The following is a 26,147-nucleotide window of genomic DNA, read 5'->3' on the forward strand; positions in this document are numbered from 1 at the left end:
TCAATGAGAACCATAACTACAATACAACTAATTTCGTTCTAAGAACCCAAAGCAATTAACATTAAACAATAAACCTAGGGGTTCCCATTTGATGCACAACAATGAACCCATAACATAACTACATGCGCATATGTTTGCTAGCTTTTTTACGCCTTTGCATCATCCTACGGTTATATAATACATATATTGATGGATACAATAAAACCCTAAGTGATGATGATTATTACGTTCAAAAACCCGACTAATACATACCGAATCGATGCAAAAAAAACTAGGAGGGGAACGAAGATACCTTGCTCTCGAAGATCTACGGATCAAATTAAAATTTTCAAGGTCCAATATGCCGATTCGTGTAGGGTGAAGTGGGGAGAAAAAAAAACCCGAGGGGGATGAGAAAGAAGAGAAAGAACGCTCTGGCAGGAAGGTTGGTCGGGGTTAAATGGCAGTGAGCTCGACACCAGTCACTCTGACATCGAGATCACTATCATGTCATCTACCGTGCCTAGGAGCTCAGCGCCAGAGACGTGTTAGCTCGACGCCAACATCAATAACGCCGAGAGCTCAGGGTTTATTTTTTAATTCTTTCTGAGAATTTTTTTTAAAAAAAAAAGACTAAAATATAAAAAAAATTCGGCATGCGGGCACGCACTCGAGCCTTCATCGATCCCCAACTAACCGGCACCAAAAACAGCAACGGAAATGAGTTGAGGGCCAGTGAAAGAGAAATAAGGAGAGAGAGAGAGAGAGAGAGTCAGTCCTCGTCATTGATTGACTTCAACTACTACTCCCAAGAAAGCAGGGCAAACCTTTGTGTCGTGGCCTTGTGGAGGAGAGAGAGAGAAGACTGGAGAAAGGGAGAGAGGGAGGGGGAGGGGAGCGGAGCGGCGGCGGCGGCCATGGCGAGGAAGAACGGATGGCAGCTCCCCGCGCACACGCTCCAGGTGCGGTCTCGATGGCTTTCCTCCCCGCTTCCGATCCTCGCGAATCATTCACGGTGCCACCATTCCTACTTGGAATTTTACCTGCGGATTAGTTTCGCGAACTCATCTGCGTAGTTTATCACGGTTTCATTCCGTACGTGCTACTGTGCACAGGAAGAGATATGTGCTTCAATAACGTGGAGTTATTACAAAACTAAATAATATTTGGTGCAGTACCCGCGACGGTGGTCCTCCTGCTAACTCTTGTTTCCTTTCTTCACCCCTATACAAAAACCTGCTGTCTATCTCTAGGACTTGGTTTTCTCCTCAAAGTCTGAAACACCTGCAAACTCATTCAGTAAGCATGGCTTGATGATCATGTTGTTAGGTTGATGATTAAACCTGCTCTCTGATGGCCCAGGTCCTGTTTTACTTTACCCTGTTGACAGTGAATCTTTTTTATATATTCCACAAATACAAAACCGTGGTGCTCTAATGGATATTGATTGATTCCTAAAAGTTTATCCTGTTAATATAACTATTTCTCAATACTTACTTGGGTTAAACGAAAGAGTTTTCAATACTGCATTTGGGCTATAGTACCGTTGACAAAATTTCAGATTACTATTGAATTACCAATTTAGACTCCAAAGGCATTGTAATCAAGGTAGAAAGTTATAGGTATGCACCTTGTTTTTCAACATTACATATTAATATAATTATATTGTCAGCCAGCCATTTGCTTCAGATCATCATTCTCTGATAATAAAACACAGACTTATCCAAGCCATTCTGTTTTTTCATTTTTGTGAACAGTGGAATAACAAATTTCTTAATGTCTCATGGAACAGATCATTGCGATTACGGTTTTCTTCCTTCTGGTGATTGCTTTTTATGCATTCTTCACACCATTTCTAGGGAAGCAAGTCCTACAATATGTTGTAATTGGTATCTACACTACTGTGGTAAGCCTGCCAAACTGCACCTGCATTGTATTTCTCTGTCATTATTTGAAGGAATTTATGTCTTTGTCATAATTTCTACTTGTGTGAACTCTGTCAGGTGTTTTCTGTCTTCATCCTTTATATCCGGTGCACTAGTATAAACCCTGCAGATCCTGGAATCATGTCAAAGTTCGACAGTGGCTTCATCAATGCACCTGGAAGTACTGCCAACATACAGGGCACGAATTTGCCAACAAAAACTGATATTGGTGCTGGAACAACCTCCCCAACGGCAACATCTACTTGTAGGAACTCTCTAGATGGGCGTTCTAACACTGGTGGTTTAGCTGTCGGAGACACAAATCTGGATTTAAGGTCGCAGCTGCCAAGAAGTTCAAGGAGCTGCTTACTTGGAGGGCTTGTTTGTGCTTTGTTTGTGAAGGAGGATTGTAGGAAATTTGATGGTTCAGGGAATCAAGTTGATGGGGAAGACGTCTTGTTCTGCACATTATGTGACGCCGAGGTATGTTCATATGTGGAACCGTTCAACATTGCAACCATGTAGTATATATATTTTTTTCATATCCTTAGCAGGTTCTATCTGTCTTAGCTGCCACACAACTTGGGTCAAAAGTGAAAACTTGTGTTGTCAACTCTTGCTGATTTAGAAAGATGGTTTTTCAGGTTCGCAAATTCAGTAAACATTGCAGAAGTTGTGACAAGTGTGTGGATGGATTTGATCATCACTGTCGGGTATTTCTTACATAGGAACTGTACTTGCCGTCAGTTTTTAAATTATCCATATCTTATGTTTGCATCTTCGGCAGTGGTTAAATAACTGTGTTGGACGGAAGAACTATTTCACGTTTCTTGCTCTGATGACTACTAGTCTCCTTTGGGTCTGTTAAGTGACCTTACACAATCCCCATTCTACATGCACCATGTTTTTTTAATTGAACTATCTGCTAAACTATTTATGATTTTCTGTATCGCAGCTTGCTATTGAAATTGGAGTAGGCATCGCTGTTCTTGTTATATGCTTTGCCAACAAGAATTCAGAGAGAATTATTCAAGACAGGCTTAGGAATGGTTTGCCTCGGCCTGCCTTTGCTACCATTGTAGTAAGTTGTAGCAGAAATTGTCACTACTTTATAGCACAATTTTGATTTTACTACAAAATTATCACATGTGATGACTGGATTTCTAGAACTGTCTACTACTATAAAGATATGACAATGTCACACTGTTTCCTGTTTGCATGTCTTCATTAGAGCAAGGCTTTGTGATTAAGTGGATGAATATAATTTTTTTATGTGCAGGCCTTTTTTAGTCTTCTTTCTCTAGTCGCTTGCATACCTTTAGGGGAACTTTTCTTCTTCCACATGATCTTAATCAGAAAGGTTTGTCTCACAGTTTTCACCAAGTACAATATGTATGATAAGGCATGTTGTTTTTACTATATTGCTTTAATTTGTTCTTCTTAGGGGATCACAACTTATGAATATGTCGTTGCAATGAGAGCTATGAGTGAAGCACCTCAAGAGGAAGAGGACGAGGAGGGGGTAAACATTGTTTATTCCCCAACAAATTCAGCTACCACTGCGTTCAGTGGTGCTAGTGCACTTAGTCTGCACTACAAGGATTCATGGTGCACACCTCCAAGGATTTTTGTTGATCAGGTAATCTGAATAGTTAGCAGCCCACTTTGAAACTTTGGGGCCTGCTACTATATCTTTGAAAGTTCAGTAACAAGCTGCAAAGTAGAAATGGTATGTACCACTATAGGGATTCTCTGTTAATGTTTCTGCACTTCCAACCTTGAAATAGGATGAAGTGATCCCACATTTGGAGCCAGGGATGGTACCTTCAACCATTGATCCTGATACCGCTGGACATGCTGAAAGAGCCAACAAAGCCAAGAAGCAAGTCAAAATCAGTGCCTGGAAGCTTGCAAAGCTGGACAGCAATGAGGCGATGAAGGCTGCTGCTAAAGCACGGGCATCATCATCTGTCCTCCGACCTATTGATACCCGCCGGGTTCCAGGTGCTAGCCCTAGCTCTAGTGGCAATGCCAGCATGAGTGCTGATTACAGCGCCAGTGGCACCAAGGAAAGGGGGGCTGGTATGAAGTTGTCTCTTCAGAGTTCCTCGTATCCTCAGAGCCTTGCAAGCCAGGACGACTATGAGTCGGGCACGCAGAGTGCTAGCAGCAGAAGCAGCCCGATCCGCATTCACAAACCCGCACCTCACACTCAGATCAACGTGCCACCTCGTGTGCCTCCAGCACCTCCAAGCCCTGCGCCGGCGGTACCGAGGCCGCCTGTTCCAACCACGCAGATATCCAAGCCAATGTTCCAGTCAGCAACATCTTATGTCCGTGAGAACCGAAAAGCCTCGGTTGTTTGGGATCAAGAGTCTGGTCGGTACGTGTCGGTGGCACCCGCGCCCACAAGGCCAGTAGCTGGTAGTGGTCTTGATCAACCAGCAAGAGAACCACATTACTTGACAAACCCAGATAGCGAGCCAAGCAATCACAGGAGAACTCTCTCACCCATGAATGCTCCTTCCTCAGCATTGCCATCTGGACAACCGTCCGAGAGGTTGACATACACTGGGCAGTCGATATTCTTTGGTGGACCACTTCTGGGTGCTGCTGCTGCTGCTAACCCTCGGAGGAATGATGCCGCCGCAGGAGTGCCACCGGAGACAAGGAGGGATGGCACTGGGGAAGAGAGGAGACGAACTGCAGAGTCCTTCCCAGTGTTTGCTCCAGGTTCCTTTCAGAAGAACCCGCCGTTCAACAGATGAGCTCATGGCAGTATGGCACACGTTTGCTGACCATCATGACCGCGACAATGGGATGATCATTACTCAACAAGGGGCCCTGAAGAGTCCAAGGGTGATTACCGTGATTTTATCGGTGATCGTCACTGGTTCCTCAAGCAGAAAAGGTGTCACAAGAACATTCTACAAGTCTGAGATGGGGACATCCCTACTGTTGAGCTTGAATCCGAGCTTGAGGGCTGAGCGTCTGAGTGACAAATGAACCGTGCAGGTGTCAACAAACCTGAAACAGGAAGCACAAGTACAAGGCGTGACTGATTGGGGTGTAAATTTTATGCTCGTTTCGTTAGAGTAACCTTTGCGTCCTCTTTGTAGTGCTTGATAGTTCTGCAAAATCGTTTCAAAAGGAGAAGATTGAGATTTGATAGAGCTTGAACTTGTTTCCGTTCATCCGAAAGGCATCTCATTCTGTGAAAACCCACAGCTCATGGCAGAAGAACGTTACATGTTTGTAGTCACAGAGTCGGGTACCATAAAAAGGGGTCCCTTAAGCAAAAACCGAAAAAATCGCTTAAACCCTGTCAAAATCAAAGCCAAGAGACAACTATTAGCTAACCCCTGGCCTTGTCCGAGGCCATCTGACTCTTCGCCTTGCTCGAGGCCTCGCACGAAAGGCCTCAGATGGCCTACCAAATCTCCGCCTCGCACGGAAGGCCTCGGACGGTCTACCGATTTTCCGCCTCGCTCGAGGCCTCGCACGAAAGGCCTCGGACGGGGAACCGATTCTCCGTCCCGCCCAAGGCCCCGCGCCTCGCTCGAGGCCTCGCACGAAAGGTCTCGGACGGGGAACCGATTCTCCGTCTCGCCCGAGGCCCTGCGCGTAAAGCCTCGGACGAAATGTCGATTCTCCGTCTCGCTCGAGGCCGGCTCGGCAATAACCCCGTCGCCTCTGCCTCGACCGATCTCCCCGACAGCGCGTCGCGCCCAGTTAATGCGACCAACCACTCCCGCGATATCAGCCGGACGACGGCTCGACACAGCAAAGCGGCCGACGAGACGGGAAGTCGCATCAACACCATACCGTCCAGGACGGGACAAGGCAGGGGTTACCGGCCGCTGTGCTCGGTACTGTGCCCACGACCGGCGCCCGCACTGCACTATGCTACCTAACCCCTACTCCAGGAACAACGCGACGTGGGGAGTCAAGTCCGGGTCACTATAGCCTCGGAATCAGTGTACAGGACCAACTGCTCCCTCCAAGCTTCGGCAATCCACTTTAGGGTCTCGACAACCTTGGGATTCGCGCCCGCCGAGCCCCCATGATGGCTCGGCCTCGGCACCAACTGAGCCTCGGCTCTTTACGCGGTCAACATACAACGACTAGCACGTCGCCCGCCAGGCCCTGCGTCGAGCTATCACTGGAGCTCCCACGTCGCACATGATCGGATGTGACCGGCGCGTTGCTCCAGCACTTCAAGGGCAGGACCACTCCATCGACCATGCCACCATAGTGACAGGCTACAGGGCTCGGACATGCTGCCTCTGTTCGCACGACGCCACGTAGCTAACACATGTATCATCCCTGTCCCCCTTTCAACTATAAAAGGGAGAGACCGGGGCCGTTTCTAGAGGAGGGAGGACAGACTTACTCTCACGCTCGCACACACTCAGGCATAGACGAGTTCACGAGATAGACGAACACACGCTCGACACTCTGTAACGCGCACGCTTCCCCGCTGCCTGAGATCAACTTCTCAAGCAATCCACACCGCTTCACGCAGAGACCTGGGACTAGCTCCCTCTCTCGCCCTGCTTGTAACCCCCTACTATGAGCATTTAGGTGTAAGGAATACAAGATCGATCTCTCAGACTGGACGTAGGGCACCCATTGCCCGAACCAGTATAAACCTTGTGTCTCTTTGCATCACCATCCGGGATTAGGGGCACGCAGTATATTTTCACTAGTTGGTTGAGGGCCCGCCGGTCCGAAACACCAACAGTTGGCGTGCCAGGTAGCGGATCTACTGTGTGTCATCTTCGTCATCCCGACAAGTTTCGGATGGTAGACCCCGTGCGACCACTGCGTCTCGGCACGATAATCTGGTTCAGGAGCCTAGAGTTCATGTCTCTAGGACATGAGTACGATATGGTACTCCTCTCACCCAGAGCCCCACCGACCATCGAAGACGTCACGCCCTAGTAGCCTAGGCGTAGGCGGCGCCTAGGCCGCCGCTCCCATCGCGCTCGCCAGGCACGGCACGAGCGGGACCGCATCGACCCTGCGCAAGCTTAGGGCGATGCGCCGCGCTCCACCGGTATCCCACGCCCAGCTGTTGGCACAAAGTCCCTGGTTGGGGACCTGTCTAACCTGAGCCTGGACAAGGGAAAGGCGCCGGTGGCATGCAGCGACGCCCCATCATCAAGCTCTGCCCCGCCACCTCCTAAGGAGTCAACTTCGGCGGAGCAAAGCCTGGCGATGGCACCATCACTGTACCCCTTTGGGTTGAGAAATGTCGCTGCCACCTATGCTTTCGCCTACGCTTCCGCTCACGCAGAGCCCTCAGGATGCCACCAACACTTCGCCCTCGACTTCGACACCATGACTTCACCCCACACCCACGCTGACTCCTCGGAGGAGGACGAGGCGTGGGCCGAAGTGGACTTCTCTGGACTTCGCGACCCTGAAGCCATGCGCCGCTTCCTGGCCGCGAGCGACTACTGCTTTGGCTACTCTGACTCTGACAACGAAGGCACTTACAACCCCACTCGTGAGTGCTTCCATGTCGGACTCAGGATGCCGAGCACATGCGATGAGGACGAAGGGGCAGGCAACCATTCCCTGCTTCGCCAGGGGGCAGGCGACGCCACCCCTCCACACGTTGTCCCACCAGCAATGTGGAATGAGAACCTTGCCCCCAGACAACTTCAACGCCTGGACCTAGAGCAGCTCCGTGAGCTTCAGGCCAAGGTCGAACAAGACCGACTCCTTCTGCAGCAGCTCCGAGACACTCTCGAGCAGTAGCAGCGAGGTCACGGTGATGGTGGAGGAGCCTGGCGGAGGGCCCGTGACGTCCACCACCGCATCAACGGTGATGAAGGGGGTGAGCAACCCCCAATCTTCAATCACGCTAGCCAGAACATCGCGGCTACGGCGATGCTAGTCCGAACGATGCCCGAGCCCTCTACCACAGAGGGGCGATGGGTCCGCGGTGAGCTCCGGGATCTCCTCGAGACTGCCGCGGTACAGCAGGCCGAGAGTTCCGCCTCCCGATGGTGTGGAGGCGCCTCGGAGCTTCCCACGGCACCGCCTCAGCAGGATAGGGAGGCCTCGGCTTGTTCCGAGCCCGCTCGGGCACCGACAGCCAATAGGGTCCCCTTGCTGCATGACCGCCTCAACAACTGACATAAGGCGTAGGGCAACCATGAGGTGGTCAGCAGGCGATGGTGCCATGACAATGAGGGGCCCACCCGGGGCTACCATCCACACTGAGGTGGCCGCTACGACAGTGGGGAGGACCATAGTCCTTCTCCTGAGTCGCCTAGCCCTCGGGTTTTTAGCAGAGCCATCCGCGTTGCTCATTTCCCGACCTGGTTTTGGCAACCTGCCAACCTCACGAAGTATAGCGGCGAGACTAATCCTAAACTTTGGCTGGCCGATTACCACTTGGCTTATCAGCTAGGCGGCGTGGACGATGACCTACTCATCATCTGCAACCTCCTATTGATCCTATCAGACTCAGCGTGAGCCGGGCTTGAACACCTCCCTCCCTCGTAGATCCACGACTGGCGTGACTTGGTAAGGGTCTTCGTCGGGAACTTTTAGGGCACATACGTGCGCCCTAGGAACTCTTGGGACCTCAAGAGTTGTCGCCAGGGCCCGGACGAGTCTCTCCGAGACTTCATCCGGCGCTTCTCCAACAAATGCACCGAGTTGCCAAGCGTTGGCGACTCGGAAATTGTCCAGGCTTTCCTCTCCGGCACCACCTGCCGTGACCTAGTCCAAGAATTGGGCCAGAACGTGCCAACCTCAGCGGCCACACTCCTCAACATCGCCACCAACTTCGCCTCAGGCGAAGAGGCCGTTGGGGCCATCTTCCCCAACAGCGACGCCAAGGGGAAGCGGAGGGACGAGGCCCCTAGGGCCTCAGCTCCCCATCTCCCCAAGAAAAAGAAGAAGGGTCACCGGGGGAAGCAGGAAGTCCTTGAGGCCAGCCTAGTCACGGCCGCAGAGCACAAAAATCCCTGTGGCCCCAGAGGCCTCGAGCTCTTCGATGATATGCTTAAAAAGCCCTGCCCTTACCACCAAGGCCCGGTGAAGCACGCCCTCGAGGAGTGCACCATGCTCCGTTGTTACTACGCTAAGCTCAGGCTCCCCGACAACGATGCCAAGAGGAGGGGCGCCGGTGACAGGGACGACGACAAGGACGACGGGTTCCCCGAGGTGCATAACGCCTTCATGATCTTCGGCGGGCCTTCAGCGTGCCGTGCACCAGGAGGTCTTCTCGGTGAAGGTGGCTGCTCCCTGATACCTCAACTGGTCTTAGGAGGCGATCACCTTTGACCGGGACGACCACCCCGATTATGTCCCGAACTCTGGGCAGTACCCACTTGTCGTTGACCCCATCATCAGCAACAATTGGCTCACTAAGGTATTGATGGACGGAGGCAGTGGCCTCAACATCCTCTACGCCAACACCCTGGAGCTCCTAGAGCTCAACCAGTCGCAGCTTCGGGGTGATGCCGTGCCTTTCCATGGCATCGTGCCAGAGAAATGCACACGACCCCTCAGGCGCATCGACTTGCCCGTTTGCTTTGGTACTCCCTCCAACTACCGCAAGGAGGTCCTCACCTTCGAAGTGGTTGGGTTCAAAGGGACCTACCACACCATCCTGGGGTGGCCGTGCTACGCCAAGTTCATGGCGGTCCCCAACTACACCTACCTCAAGCTCAAGATGCCGGGTCCCAACGGCGTCATCACGGTCGAGTCCACGTACGAGCATGCATACGACTGCGACGTCGAATGCATCGAGTATGCCGAGGCTCTCGTGGAAGCCGAGACCCTCATCATTGATCTCGACTGGCTTGGTAGCGAGGCGCCTGACTCCAAGCGTCGCGCCAGGACTTTTGAGCCCACGAAAGCCATCAAGCTCGTCCCGGTCGACCCGACCAGCTCCAACGACCGAGCGCTGAGGATCAGCGCCACCCTCGACAGCAAATAGGAAGCCGTGCTCGTCGACTTTCTTCGCGCGAATGCCGATCTATTCGCGTGGAGTTCCTCGGACATGCCGGGCATACTGAGGGAGGTCGCCGAGCATGCCTTGGACATCTGGGTCGGTTCTAGACCGGTGAAGCAGCGCCTGCGCCGATTCGATGAGGAAAAGCATAGGGCCATCGGCGAGGAAGTACAGAAGCTTTTGGCGGCTGGATTCATCAAGGAAGTGTCCCATCTGAAGTGGTTAGCTAATCCTGTGTTAGTTAAGAAGAAAAATGGGAAGTGGAGAATGTGCGTAGACTACACCGGTCTAAATAAGGCATGTCCAAAAGTCCCTTTCCCATTACCTCGAATCGACCAAATCGTTGACTCCACTGCAGGATGTGAAACCCTATCCTTCCTTGATGCGTATTCCGGTTACCATCAAATCAAGATGAAAGAGTCTGACCAGCTCGTGACTTCTTTCATCACACCATTTGGCATGTACTACTATGTGACTATGCTGTTCGGAACATAGGGGCCACATACTAGCGGTGCATGACCCAGGTCTTTGGCGAGCACATTGGGAGAACCATCAAGGCCTACGTGGACGACATCGTGGTCAAGTCCAAGAAGGCTAGTGATCTCGTCAGTGACTTAGAAATAGCCTTCAGATGCCTTAGAGAAAAGGGCATCAAGCTCAACCCCAAAAAATGCGTCTTCGTGGTCCCCCGAGGCATGCTCTTAGGGTTCATAGTCTCGGAATGTGGCATCGAGGACAACCCAGAGAAGGTCTCGGTCGTGACCGACATGGGACCAATCCGAGACCTCAAGGGAGTACAGAGGGTCATGGGATGCCTTACGGCCCTGAGCCGCTTCATCTCATGCCTTGGCAAAAAAGGCTTGCCTCTGTACCACCTCTTGAGGAAATCCGAACGCTTTTCTTGGACTCCTGAGGCCGAAGAAGCCCTCGTCAAGCTCAAGACACTGCTCACCAATCCTCCCATCCTGATATCGCCGACCGAAGGTGAAGCCCTCTTACTCTACGTCACCGCAATGACCCAAGTGGTCAGTGCGGCCGTGGTAGTCGAGAGGCAGGAAGAGGGGCACGCCCTACCTGTCCAATGACCCATTTACTTCATCAGCGAAGTGCTCTCCGAGACTAAGACACACTACCCCCACATCCAAAAAATGATCGACGTCATAGTCTTGGCTCGACGCAAGCTGCGTCACTACTTTGAATCCCACCCGGTGACTGTGGTGTCATCTTTCCCCCTGGGAGAGATAATCTATAACCGAGAGGCCTTGGGTAGGATAGCCAAGTGGGCCGTCGAACTCATGGGGGAAGCCCTGTCTTTTGCGCCTCAGAAAGCAATCAAATCTTAGGTCTTGGCCGATTTTGTGGCTGAGTGGACCGACACCCAACTGCCACCTGCTCAAGTCCAGGTGGAATGCTAGACCATGTACTTCAATGGGTCTGTAATGAAGACCAGGGCAGGCGTGGGTCTGCTCTTCATCTCACCCCTTGGAGTACACATGCGCTACATGATTCAGCTCCACTTCACCGCCTCCAACAACGTAGCTGAGTACGAAGCCCTCATCAACGGCTTGTAGATCGCCATCGAACTTGGAGCACGGCGCCTCGACGTGGGGGGCGATTCGCAGCTTGTTGTCGACCAAGTAATGAAGGAGTCGAACTACCATGACCCTAAAATGGAGGCGTACTGCAAGCTGGTACGCCACCTTGAGGACAAGTTCGATGGACTCGAGCTCAACCATGTCGCGCGTAAATTCAACGAGCCCATGAACGAACTGGCAAAGATGATGTCGGCACAGGCCCCGGTCCCTCTGAACATCTTCGCTAGAGACCTCCACAAGCCTTCCATCAACTATGCCTCGGCGGCAGAAGCGGGCCCACCGGTCGAGCCCACCGTGGGGCTCGAGGCCCCCTCTATCGCCGAGACTCCTTCGGCCGAGCCCGAGGTCATGGAAGTCAACATGGAGCCTCCTGAGGCCAACCAGGGCATAGACTGGCAAGTCCTGTTCCTTGATTGCCTCGTCCGAGGAGAGCTTCTCGTAGATAGAACTGAAGCCCGATGGCTTGCTCGGCGGGCCAAGACATACGTCCTCAGCAATGGCGAGTTGTACAGGCGAAGCCCATCTAGCGTCCTCCAATGATGCATCACCACCAAGGCAGGCCGAGCCCTACTTTGGGACTTGCATGCAGGAGCCTACGGGCACCATGCAGCGCCTCGGATGCTCGTCGGAAACACTTTTTGCCAAGGGTTCTACTAGCCAACGGCTGTTGCTGACACCACCAAGCTCGTACGCTCCTGCGAGGGATGCCAGTACTATGCATGGCAGACGCATCTCTCGGCCCAAGCCCTCCAAACCATCAACATCACATGGACGTTCGTCGTGTGGGGGCTTGACATGGTTGGGCCTCTATAGAAGGCCCCCAGGGGCTACATCCATCTGCTGGTAGCAATTGATAAGTTCTCCAAGTGGATCAAGGCTTGTCCGATCAATCAAATCAAATCCAAGTAAGCGGTGCTGTTCTTCACTGATATCATCCACACGTTCGGGGTTTCGAACACCATCATCACTGACAACAGGACACAATTCACCGGCCGCAAGTTCCTGACGTTCTACGATGACCACCACATCCGTGTGGCCTGGTCAGCCATAGGACACCCTAGGACAAATGGCCAAGTAGAATGTGCCAACGACATGATCCTACAAGGCCTCAAGCCAAGAATATACAACCAGTTGAAGAAGTTTGGTAAGAAATGGCTTGCTAAACTCCCGTCAGTCATCTAGAGCCTAAGGAACACTCTGAGCCGAGCCACAGGGTTCACACTGTTCTTCCTGGTCTATGGAGCCAAGGCTATCCTCCCCATTGACTTGGAGTACGGTTCTCCGAGGCTACAGGCCTACAACGAGCAAAGTAACTGCACCGCTCGTGAAGACGCCCTCGACCAACGAGAGGAAGCCAGAGACATTGCGCTGCTACATTTGGCCAAGTACCAGCAAGCCCTATGACGCTATCAAACCCAGCGCATTCGAAGCCGAGACCTAAAAGTGGGCGACCTGGTGCTGAGGCTAAGGCAGAGCAACAAGGGCCGCCACAAGCTGACTCCACCATGGGAAGGACCGTACATCATCGCCCAAGTGCTGAAGCCTGGGACCTACAAGCTAGCCAACGAGAAGGGCAAAATCCTCACCAACGCTTGGAACATAGAACAGCTACGTCACTTTTACCCTTAAATTTCCAAGCATTGTATACATTGTTTCTCAAAATACAATTAAGAAGCGTTCTTTAGTTGTTCTAATTTTTCGAGAAACCCCCAGGCCCATCAAGGGCCTCAGCGATACGAAAACTCCATTAGGGAGACTCGGCTCCGCCTCTACAGAGGTGCCCACTGCGGGGCTCGAACAAGACACGGCTCTGCCTCTGCAGAACCGAGCCTCCCTCGAGGGCTAGAAGAGGGGACTCCCCCTAAGTCCCACGCACCATTTTTTAGTCGTTTTTCAAAAAAAATTCTACGCCAAACTCTCTAGCACGCTCTGACAAATCAATTGTAAAAGACCTAAGGACCGAAAGTCTGTCTTAGGGCCAAAAGGTTGGCCGAGTCGTGAGACGGCCTACGCCTCTAGGCTATGGCACTCCCTCACCACCTTTTTGCCCTAGGGACAGCTTAGGCTCTGAGGAAGTTTTTTGCAAGTGATATGTTCAGAAACAAGATAGAGGGTAGAGGCTCGGAAATACAATAAAAACGATTAAGAAACATAGACGCACGAGTACTTTAAAAAGGCCTCGACGGCCACCAGCGTAATGATACGGTAATGTAATCCCTAATTTATTTACATGGCCTCTTGGGCCCAGGTCAAGGCTCGGGGTCTCCAGCATCGGCGAACGGTGTGGGAGGGACCACCTCCTCTTCGAACAGCTTCACCAGCGCCGTGCCGAGGCCCTCAGCCGCCTCCATCAGCTTTGCGACCTCCTTGTCGGCCTCCTCCTCGTCCTCAGGCAAGACGTAGCCGTCACTGACAGCCTTGAGGTCGATGCCGACGTAGTGCAAGGAGACGATGGCTAGGGCATGCTTGATGCTCGCATGTAGCGCTCCCCAGAGTCGCTCACGCACTTGGCCGCTCAACGCGACCAAGTGTCTCCTAAGGGAGCTACCCGACTAGGCCTCCTCAACCTCCAAGGCCTCGCACAAGGTACGGGTGGCGCTCTATAGCGTGTTGTGCTCCCTGATCTCTGCCTCGAGCACCGCCTACACTATGACAGAGGTCTCGGCTGCTCGGGTGACCTCCTTCTCCAATTCTACGCCAAAACAAACAGAATAGGGTTAAGCGCAAAGGAAAATGAGCCAAATAGGGGCGGAGGCCTACGGGACTCACCCTCGGCTTTCTCTTCCCAGCGCTGGGCCTCGACCCAAGAGGCCTCAGCTTTCTCCTTCCAGCCCTGGACCTCGACCCGAGAAGCCTCGACTGCCCTGGAAGCCTCTTTCTCTAGCTCTACATCACACCAGGGAGTTAGGGGTCGAACACAAGAAAAACAAATAAAACAAGGGGAACATGACTCACCCTCCACCTTTCCCTTCTAGACCACATCCTCGGTCTGGGAGGCCTCGGCCACCTAGAGGGCCTCTACCAGGGCACCTTTTGTCAGTAGGTGCGCACCCTGCTCTGCCCTAGCTGCCCAGCAAGGGCCTTGGCAGAGGCCGTCGCTTCTTCAGCCCAAGACCTAAAGGTGTCCTGATCGCCGGCCACCCGGGTCAGCTCCTCCTCTAGCTCCTTAACCCGTGCTGCCAAAGGGGCGACCTGCTCCTGAGCCGTGGCCACCTTGGCCTTCATATCACCACAGCGAAGGCAGAGGTCCTCCACCTCCATGCTCTGCGCCGACAGAAGCTCATTGGCATTGGCGAGCAAGCCCTTCTGCCACTAGAGCTGGTCCCAGACGTCCCTCTCCCATCAGAGGAACAATGACTTCCCGAGGGACCAGGTCTCGAGCTCCTAGATAGGCAAAACAGGGGTCATTCACTACGAGAAAACTCAAAGAAAGAAGACACCACACGAGAAAAGAAGGCACGAACCTAGGCGACCCTGGGTAGGTCATCAGCCACGACGGACAGCGCTGTCCGCAGAGACTGCTCCGCTAGCTGGTGGTATTGCTCGAAGGTGTCCCAGCGCCACCCTTGGCAGTGTCCTCGAGGGTGAACAGAGGCTCCCCCTCAGGGTCATCTTGGCTCTGCCACAAGACACGCGGGTGATCCCATGAAAGGTCCTAATGGCTAGAGGGGGGGTGAATAGCCTAATAAAATTTCTACAACAACACTTAACAAAATAGTTAGACAAATTTGAGGCGAAGCAAGTGTTGCGCTAGCCTACTCAAAATGTAAGCCACCTACCACAATTCTAGTTTAGATAGTGTTGATTTACACAAGAGGTATGACACTACCCTATGTTAGTGTGCTCTCAAAGGCTAACTAAAGAGCCACACCAACCAAGCAAGCAAGCTCTCACAACTAGTTACACTAAAGAGCTTGTCAACTAGTTTGCGATAATGTAAAGAGAGTGATCAAGATAGTTATACTGCCGTGTAGAGGTGTGAACCAATCAATCACAAGGATGAATAACAATGAAGACCAATCGCCTCGGAATCAAAGGATGAACACAATGATTTTTACCGAGGTTCACTTGCTTGTTGGCAAGCTACTCCTCGTTGTGGCGATTCACTCACTTGGAGGTTCACGCGCTAATTGCTTCACACGCCAAACCCTCAATAGGGTGCCACACAACCAACACAAGATGAGGATCACACAAACGACAAACAATTCACTAGAGTACCTTTTGGCGCTCCACTAGGGAAAGGTCAAGAACTCCTCACAATCACCATGATCAGAGCCGGAGACAATCACCACCCTTCGCTCAACGATCCTCGCTGCTCCAAGCCGTCTAGATGGCGGCAACCACCAAGAGTAACAAGCGAAATCCATAGCGAAACACGAACACCAAGTGCCTCTAGATGCAATCACTCAAGCAATGCACTTGGATCACTCCCAATCTCACTATAATGATGAATCAATGATGGAGATAAGTGGGAGGACTTTGGCTAGGCTCACAAGGTTGCTATGTCAATGAAAATGGCCAAAGATGTGAGCCACAGCCGGCCATGGGGCTTAAATAGAAGCCCCCATGAAATAGAGCCGTTGTACCCCTTCATTGGGCACACTACGCTCTGACCGAACGCTCCGGTCCATTTGATCGGATGCCAGCCCTCAGCATCTGGTCCACTGATGGACGCCATGTGTTACTGGCTTCAAACGCTGTTCGTCAGATGTCAACGGCTACGAGGCTGACCGGACGCTCTGGCAAAACTGACTGGACACTGGAACCTCAGCGTCTGGTCGAGTATAGTAAGGGTCAAAAACCGGTTTTCCTCGACCAGACACGTCCGGTCTAGCTCGACCGGACATAGCCTAGTGTCCAGTGGTAAACCCTAGCCACTGTACCACCAGTCAATGCGGCCGGACGCAGGCAGTCAGCGTCCGGTGCTTTTGGATCCAGCGTCCGGTCACTTGGCCGATGCTGGCATCTCCTCCATTCTTCTTCACCCTTGCTCAAGTGTGCTAACCACCAAGTGTATCACCTTGTGCACATGTGTTAGCATATTTTCACAAACATTTTCAAGGATGTTAGCACTCCACTAGATCCTAAATGCATATGCAATGAGTTAGAGCATCTAGTGGCACTTTGATAACCGTATTCCGATACGAGTTTCACCCCTCTTAATAGTACGGCTATTAAACCTAAATGTGATCACACTCTCTAAGTGTCTTGATCACCAAAACAAAATAGCTCCTACACATTATACCTTTGCCTTGAGCTTTTTGTTTTTCTCTTTCTTCTTTTCAAGTTTAAGCCCTTTATCAACGCCATGCCATCACCATTGTCATGTTATGATCTTCATTAGCTTCTCCACTTGAGATGTACTACCTATTTCATGATCACTTGATAAACTAGGTTAGCACTTAGGGTTTCATCAATTCACCAAAACCAAACTAGAGCTTTCAATCTCCCCCTTTTTGGTAATTAATGACAACCCTTACACAAAGATATGAATTGAAATTCAATTGAATCTATGTTGCTTGCCCAAGAATTTTTACCATGTGTAAAAGGATATGGACAAGTTTCATGAACCCCAAATGGTAGCAATTGCTCCACCTACATATGTGCTAAGAGTTTGAATTATAGCTTGCACATATGCTTAGATAGGAAATATAGGAGTCAATGTCTACCAAATGATGCTAAGGTATAAAAGATGGACCTTTGAAGCGTGATAACAATCGGAGTGCACTAATATATCATCCTTAGCACCATGGTTAGCTCAAAACCACTTGGAAACATACTTTAGAAAGATACCACTTGTAAAGGCTTACTTGAAAAATGAAAGTTATCTAGTGATTTCATTTCATCATTCAATCTTACAACTAGCATTCATCACACAAGCAAGGATGTGTAAATTTAATACTTGTGCCATGCAAGCAAACATATGAAATGCACATTCAAATGCACCATACAAGTTCATGAGCTTGCTCCCCCTACTTGTGTGCTCAAAATTTTAATTGATCCTTTTCCTTTTTCATATCTCTCCCCCTATGTCACATGTCAAGATATCTTTATGTTTCTTTCCTTTTTCACTATCTTTGTTTCTCTCCCCCTTATCTTTGTTTTTCTCCCCCTTTGTCATCAATGACCACAAAGGTTCTAAATATCGATAGTATTACTTTTAGGGTCGAGATTATCAATATCAATCAATGGGGTGAGGATCATTTTCCCAAATTTCGTTTAGTCTAGATCATTTACCAAAGATATTTAACTCGGTTTGATCCAAGGACAAGCTTCTTCACACCTCCAAATAAGGGTTATCTTGTACCATGTTGAGTTAAACACTTATAGCTCATTTTGTAGATTAAACACTAGGTTTACAAGCCCATAAACATGTCATATGCTATCACTAGATCAAATCAAGCATAGAAGCAATAGTGATACCATATAAACATCAAATTCATTTAATTTTCATGAATGAGCTTAATAAAATAGAACCATTTGAAAGGTCCTAATTAGATTGAAAATATGACTAGATGCACTAAACATGTCCTTAGCAAGGATGTGTGTCATGCCAATCAACTTTTACCTTAGATTGCTCGAAGAAGAGGCATGTCATATGAGTGGGGAGTGCATCAACACATATTTGAGAAATCCAATATGTTCAACTCATTCCTTAGCTTGCAAAACCTTTTCTCATCCAATGGCTTGGTGAATATGTCGGCAAGTTGATCTTCAGTGCCTACACTCTCAATGCAAATGTCCCCTTTTTGTTGATGATCTCTTATGAAATGGTGGCGGACATCAATGTGCTTTGTTCTTGCATGTTGAACTGGATTGTTGGTTAGCTTGATTGCACTCTCATTGTCACATAGCAATGGCACTTTCTTGAACTTGATTCCAAAGTCACTCAAAGTGGCCTTCATCCAAAGTATTTGTGCACAACAACTACCGGCGGATATGTATTCGGCTTTGGCGGTTGATAATGCAACACTATTTTGCTTCTTTGATGACCATGAAACAAGTGATCTTCCTAACAATTGACATGTGCCCGATGTGCTCTTCCTTTCAACCTTGCATCCCGCATAATCTGAGTCGGAGTAACCAACTAACTCAAACTTTGCTCCTTTGGGATACCACAAACCAACATTTGGTGTATGCTTTAAGTACCTCAATATCCTTTTTGTAGCCTTCAAATAACTTTCTCTTGGTGAGGCTTGAAATCTTGCACATATGCATACACTAAATATGACATTCGGCCTTGATGCGGTCATATAGAGTAGGCTCCAATCATATACCGATACAGCTTTTGATTCACCATGTTTCCACTTGCATCACTATCCAAGTTACCATTGGTTCCCATTGGTGTGCTAATGACTTTGCTATCAATCATGCCAAACTTCTTGATTATGTCCTTGATGTACTTGCCTTGACTCACATAAGTACCATTCTTCAATTGCTTGATTTGAAGACCAAGGAAGTAACTCAACTCTCCAATCAGTGACATCTCAAACTCACTAGCCATTATTTTTCCAAACTCATCATAAAAATCTTGATTTGTTGATCCAAATATGATGTTATCTACATAGATTTACAATACAAATAGATCTTTTCCAATCTTCTTGATGAAAAGAGTGGTGTCAACTTTCCCCATTGCAAACCCTTTAGAGAGGAGAAAGTTCCTCAATCTCTTATACCATGCTCTAGGTGCTTGCTTCAAGCCATACAATGCCTTCTTTAACTTGTACACATGGTTGAGCTTCTTATCATCCTCAAAATCGGGAGGTTGCTCAACATATACTTCTTCATTGATGTATCCATTGAGAAATGCACTCTTGACATCCATTTGATAGAGCTTGATGTTGTGGGCACAAGCATAGGCTAGCAAGATTCTAATTGCTTCCAATCTAGCAACCGGGGCATATGTTTCTCCAAAGTCAAGACCTTCAACTTGTGTATAGCTTTGTGCTACCAATCTTGCTTTGTTCCTTACCACTATCCCATCTTGATCTTGCTTGTTTCTAAAGACCCATTTGGTTCCAATCACATTGTGTCCCTTTGGTCTTTCTACCAACTCCCATACTTGATTTCTTGTGAAGTTATTCAATTCTTCATGCATAGCATTCACCCAATCAACATCCATCAAAGCTTCATCTATCTTCTTTGGTTCAATGGATGACACAAATGAGAAGTGTTCACAAAATGATGCCAATCTTGATATTATTTGTACACCTCTTGAAATATCACCAATGATTGTATCCAAAGGATGATCTCTTGCAATACTTGTTGGTTGGAGCAATGGAACTTGATTGCTTGCACTTGCTAGATCATTGGGTTGAGATGATGTACTAGCCACTTGATCTTGATCAATATCATGAGAGTCACTTGCACTAACTTGATTTGTATCATCTTGCACATTTGAGTTGGAGAGCACTTGTACTTGATCATCTTCATCATCAATCACTTGCCTAGGCCTTAATTCACCAATATCCATGTTCTTCATGGCATTTAAAAGTTGAATGCCTCTAACATCTTCTAAGTTCTCATTCTCTACTTGTGAACCCTTGGTTTCATCAAATTCAACATCATGAACTTCCTCAAGAGTACCATTATCCAAATTCCAAACTCTATATGCTTTGCTTGTAGTGGAATAACCAAGTAGGAATCCTTCATCACATTTCTTGTCAAACTTGCCCAATCTAGTGCATTTCTTCAAGATATAGCATTTGCAACCAAAGACCCAAAAATATGCAATGTTGGGCTTTCTACCATTCAAGAGCTCATATGGTGTCTTCTCTTTCAATCGATGACAATAGAGGCGGTTGCTACAATAGCAAGCGGTGTTGATAGCTTTGGCCCAAAAGGATTGACTCACATTGTATTCACTAAGCATAGACCTTGCCATATCAATGAGTGTTCTATTCTTCCTCTCAACAAGGCCATTTGATTGGGGTGTGTACTTGGCCGAGAATTGATGTCTAATTTCAAATTCATCACATAACTCATCAATTCTAGTATTCTTAAACTCACTACCATTGTCACTACTGACTCTCTTGATGGTTATTTCAAACTCATTGTGAATGCCCTTGACAAATGATTTGAATATTGCAAATACATAACTTTTGTCCACTAGAAAGAATACCCATGTGTATCTAGTGTAATCATCCACTATCACTAATCCATATTTGTTTCCACCGATACTAGTGTATTGTGTTGGCCCAAATAAATCCATATGCAATAACTCAAATGCTTTACTAGTGCTCATCATGCTTTTCTTAGGATGGGTGTTTCCAACTTATTTGCCGGCTTGACAAGAGCTACAAAGCTTATCCTTTTCAAACACAATATCTTTTAAGCCTTTAACTAAGTCATGCTTAACCAATCTATTCAATTGTTTCATTCCAACATGACCAAGCCTTCTATGCCATAACCAACCCATGCTAGACTTAGTGAACAAGCATGTAGATAATCTAGCTTCACTAGTATTGAAATCAATCAAGTATAGATTATCATATCTAAAGCCTTTGAAGATCAAGTTAGAGCCATCTACACTTACGATTTCTACATCATCTACCCCAAATATGCATTTGAATCCAAGATCACACAATTGAGCCATGGATAGCAAATTGAAGTTCAAGCTCTCCACTAGCAACACATTGGATATGCTCATATTATTAGATATTGCAATCTTACCAAGCCCTTTGACCTTTGCCATTATCACCAAATGTGATACTATCATAACCATCATTGCCATTGGTGTTGATTGAGTTGAATATTCTTACATCACCGGTCATGTGTTGAGTGCACCCACTATCAAGAACCCAATGCCTTCCTTCGGTTTTGTAATTGACCTACAAAAGAAGATCAATTCTTTTTAGGTACCCAAACTTACTTGGGTCCTTGAAGGTTAGTTACTAAGCTCTTTGGAACCCAAATGGCTTTCTTCTTTAAGCCCATCCATGGTTTGCCAATGAACTTAGCCTTTACACCATTTGTACTCTTAGTAAGCATATAGCATGAATCAAGCTTTATGAAGGATACATTAGCATTTTTGCTCTTATTTTTGCATTCTTGCTCTTTGTGACCAACTTGCTTGCAACTAGTGCAAAACCTACCATTGTTCTTCACAAAACTAGTCTTGTGAGGAGCAAAGGCCGCCTTGCCTTTCTTGTGGGTATAGCCCAATCCCACTTTGTAGAGAGAAGCTCTTTGGCTATCCAAGCACATAAGCAAGCGGTCCTCACCACCATAAGCCTTAGCCAAGGTGTGAGTGAGCTTAGTGACCTCCTTCTTGAGGTTCTCATTCTCAACCACTAGTGAGGTATCACAAGTGAGATCATCACTACTAGAAGAGGTAGAAGTGGAAGTGCTACAAGAAGGATTAGTAGTAGCAACAATGATAGGCATAGATAGTGATTCATCAATTATATCACAAGTTAAACCTACATTGCAAGTTTCAACATGCCTCTTTTTATTTTGCTCATCAAGTAAAGAGGAATGAGCCTTTTCAAGCTTTTTGTGAGCTTTGCCAAGCTTCTCATTGGCTTCCTCTAGCCTCTCATGAGATGCATTGAGCTCATCAAAGGCTTGCTTAAGGGCTTTTAGTTCCTTACGCAAGCTTTTGCATTCCCTTCTCTTGATATCAAAGTGTTCTCTAGCATCTTCTAGCATGTCAAATAATTCATCCTTAGTATGTTCATCATCATCACTATCACTATCATTTTTATTTTCATGTTCATCATCATCAATATGTTCTTCATCACTTTCATCATCACAAGATTATACCTTAGTGGCCTTAGCCATGAAGCATGATGAAGATTCAAAGAGAGAAGGCTTCTCATTGATGGCAATGCTTGCAAGAACTTTCTTCTTGGTGGTCTTGTGATCATCACTATCATCATCATCATCATCACTTGAGGAAGCATCACTATCCCAAGTAACTATATATGAACCACCCTTCTTTTTCTTAAAGGCCATCTTGTCCTTCTTCTCTTTCTTTTCCTTCTTGTCCTTCTTCTTGTTCTTCTTATTGTCATCATCATTGTCACTATTGTATGGGCATTGAGCAACAAGATGATATTTGCTTCCACACTTAAAGCACCTTCTTGACTCTTCTTTGTTCTTGAATGAAGATTTCTTTCTTCTTGCACGGTAGCCCTTCTTCACCATGAACTTGCCAAATCTTTTGACAAAGAGAGCCATCTTCTCATCATCATCATCATCCCAAGATTCATCTTCTTCACTTGATGTCTCTCGCTTAGCTTTGCCCTTTGATGATGTGGCCTTGAATGCCACGCTCTTCTTCTTGTCATCCTTCTTTTCATCTTTCTTCTCCTTCTTTTCTTCCTTCTCATCTTCATCTCTATATGTATCATCGGTCATGATGTCTCCCAATACTTAGTTTGGTGTCATGGTGTCCAAACCACTCCTTACTAGAATAGTGACCAATATGCCAAATCTTGAAGGTAAGCATCTCAAAAACTTGTGGGAGAAGTCCTTGTCTTTCACCTCTTCTCCAAGTGCTTTGAGATCATTGATGAGCACTTGAAGCCTATAAAACATATCCGACACACTCTCATCATCCTTCATCTTGAAGCTTACAAACTTCTCTTTAAGAATGTATGCCTTTGCACCCTTCACGGCTTGAGTGCTCTCAAATGATTCTTCTAACTTCTTCCAAGCCTCATAAGCCATCTCAATATTCTTGATTTGCTCAAATGTTCTCTCATCAATTGCATCATGAATAGCACTTAGAGCAATGTCATTGTTTTGGAGAAGTACTTCTTCGGCTGCGGTGGGATTCTCCGGATCACCAATCTCAATTTTGGTTTCTACCACCTTCCACACCTTTCTATTGATTGACTTGATGTGTGTTGTCATCTTTGACTTCCAATAAGGATAATTTGTGCCATCAAATTGGGGTGGCTTCTTGGTGTTGTTGATTTGAGTCATTTTAACACCGAAGGTTGTTAAGCCTCAAATAACAGTGACCTCGGCTCTGATACCACTTGAAAGGTCCTAATGGCTAGAGGGGGGTGAATAGCCTAATAAAATTTCTACAACAACACTTAACAAAATAGTTAGACAATTTTGAGGCGAAGCAAGTGTTGCGCTAGCCTACTCAAAATGCAAGCCACCTACCACAATTCTAGTTTAGATAGTGTCGATTCACACAAGAGGTATGACACAACCCTATGTTAGTGTGCTCTTAAAGGCTAACTAAAGAGCCACACAACCAAGCAAGCAAGCTCTCACAACTAGTTACACTAAAGAGCTTGTCAACTAGTTTGCGATAATGTAAAGAGAGTGATCAAGATAGTTATACCGCCGTGTAGAGGTGTGAACCAATCAATCACAAGGATGAATAACAATGAAGACCAATCGCCTTGGAATCAAAGGATAAACACAATGATTTTTACCGAGGTTCACTTGCTTGCCGGCAAGCTACTCCTCGTTGTGGCGATTCACTCACTTGGAGGTTCATGCACTAATTGCTTCACACGCTAAACCCTCAATAGGGTGCCGCACAACCAACACAAGATGAGGATCACACAAGCCACGAGCAATTCACTAGAGTACCTTTTGGCGCTCCACCGGGGAAAGGTCAAGAACCCCTCCAATCACCACGATCGGAGCCAGAGACAATCACCACCCTCTGCTCAACGATCCTCGCTGCTCCAAGCCATCTAGATGGTGGCAACCACCAAGAGTAATAAGCGAAATCTATAGCGAAACACGAACACCAAGTGCCTCTAGATGCAATCACTCAAGCAATGCACTTGGATCACTCCCAATCTCACTATGATGATGAATCAATGATGGAGATGAGTGGGAGGACTTTGGCTAGGCTCACAAGGTTGCTGTGTCAATGAAAATGGCCAAAGATGTGAGCCACAGCCAGCCATGGGGCTTAAATAGAAGCCCCCACAAAATAGAGCCATTGTACCCCTTCACTGGGCACACTGCGCTCTAACCGGACGCTCCGGTCCATTTGACCTGACGCCAGCCCTCAGCGTCTGGTCCACTGATGGACACCACGTGTTACTGGCTTCAAACGCTGTTCGTTAGATGTCAACGGCTACGAGGCTGACCGGATGCTCTGGCAAAATTGACCGGACGCTGGAGCCTCAGTGTCCGGTCGAGTACAGTAAGGGTCAAAAACCGGTTTTCCTCGACCGGATGCGTCCGGTCCACCTCGACCGGACATAGCCTAGCGTCCGGTGGTAAACCCTAGCCACTGTACCGCTAGTCAGCGCGACCGGACGCAGGCAGTTAGCGTCCGGTGCTTTTAGATCCAGTGTCCGGTCACTTGACCGACGCTGGCATCTCCTCAATTTTTCTTCACCCTTGCTCAAGTGTGCTAACCACCAAGTGTATCACCTTGTGCACATGTGTTAGCATATTTTCACAAACATTTTCAAGGATGTTAGCACTCCACTAGATCCTAAATGCATATGCAATGAGTTAGAGCATCTAGTGGCACTTTGATAACCGTATTCCGATACGAGTTTCACCCCTCTTAATAGTATGGCTATCAAACCTAAATATGATCACACTCTCTAAGTGTCTTGATTACCAAAACAAAATAGCTCCTACACATTATACCTTTGCCTTGAGCTTTTTGTTTTTCTCTTTCTTCTTTTCAAGTTTAAGCCCTTGATCAACGCCATGCCATCACCATTGTCATGTTATAATCTTCATTAGCTTCTCTACTTGAGATGTGCTACCTATCTCATGATCACTTGATAAACTAGGTTAGCACTTAGGGTTTCATCAATTCACCAAAACCAAACTAGAGCTTTCATCCCACCCGTGGGGCTCGGGTCGTACCCGCACGAGGGCCGAGCTTCCCTCGCCAGAGGTCAGAGCCGGCTGCTCTATAGTGTTGGCCGCCTCGGCATCGACCACCTCCTTCGCCTGAAAAGTATCGACGAGGAGATCGAATGGACCTCCACTTCCCGGGCGCTCTCCTATAATGGCGGTGGGCCTTGGACCGACAGTGGCATTGAGGCTTGCCCCGCCTCCACCTCCACTTTTTGGGCCACCAGCTTCGCCACGCTCACACCGGCTCCCACCACCCTAGCCTCGGTAGTCTCGGGGGCTCCGGTCCTCGCCACTTCAGCCTCGGTGGTCCTAGGCGCCTCGGCCTCCGTCGCCTTGGCCTCGGAAGTCTGGGGGGCCTCTATCTCGCCCTCGGTGGCCTCGACAACTGAGGGCGCCTCGACCCCATCTGACTCGTGAGCCTCGGCCTGGCGGGGCATAGGTGTTTCCTCCCCCACTCACTCCATGGCCGCCCCGACAGCCTCCCCCTAGGCGACCAGCTCCTTCGGGTCGGCCCACGCTGACGCCACACCACGCTATACGACGGTCTGCTCCTCCACCACCCGTTGAGCGGTGGAGCCCATGTTCACCTTGAGCGACTTGCGTGGTGCCAGGGCAGGCACCTCCACCTGACGCTTCCGGCTGAAGGCAGAACACCCACTTGGTCAGCATATGACCATAAAGCGAGTGGGAGATGATACAAACTCCACTGAAAAAACACTCACCTTGAGCGGGGATGCAACCGCTTCGGCACTGCGACCCTCCTCTACAACGGTGGTGGCAGTGGCAGTGGCATGGCCTCTGTATCCGCCGATGTCGGCCGGTCCCTGCCAGACTCTGGCGCCCCCTCGACCCTCCGCGGGGGTAGTT

At 48.5% G+C, this 26,147-nt stretch overlaps 1 protein-coding gene across 1 annotated transcript; it reads left to right on the forward strand.

The window, feature by feature from the left end:
- The first annotated feature begins 760 nt into the window (after positions 1 to 760).
- On the forward strand, positions 761 to 5,147 carry LOC136473025 (probable protein S-acyltransferase 20). Its single transcript, XM_066470725.1, has 9 exons — positions 761 to 941; positions 1,772 to 1,885; positions 1,983 to 2,387; positions 2,549 to 2,617; positions 2,692 to 2,763; positions 2,860 to 2,985; positions 3,184 to 3,264; positions 3,349 to 3,543; positions 3,692 to 5,147. Exons 1-9 carry the CDS (start codon positions 897 to 899, stop codon positions 4,670 to 4,672), a joined length of 2,088 nt encoding a protein of 695 aa, XP_066326822.1. The 5' UTR covers positions 761 to 896; the 3' UTR covers positions 4,673 to 5,147.
- The last annotated feature ends 21,000 nt before the right edge of the window (positions 5,148 to 26,147 follow it).

The sequence above is a fragment of the Miscanthus floridulus genome, chromosome 8, assembly GCF_019320115.1.
Source record: "Miscanthus floridulus cultivar M001 chromosome 8, ASM1932011v1, whole genome shotgun sequence".
NCBI classification, from domain to species: domain Eukaryota; kingdom Viridiplantae; phylum Streptophyta; class Magnoliopsida; order Poales; family Poaceae; genus Miscanthus; species Miscanthus floridulus.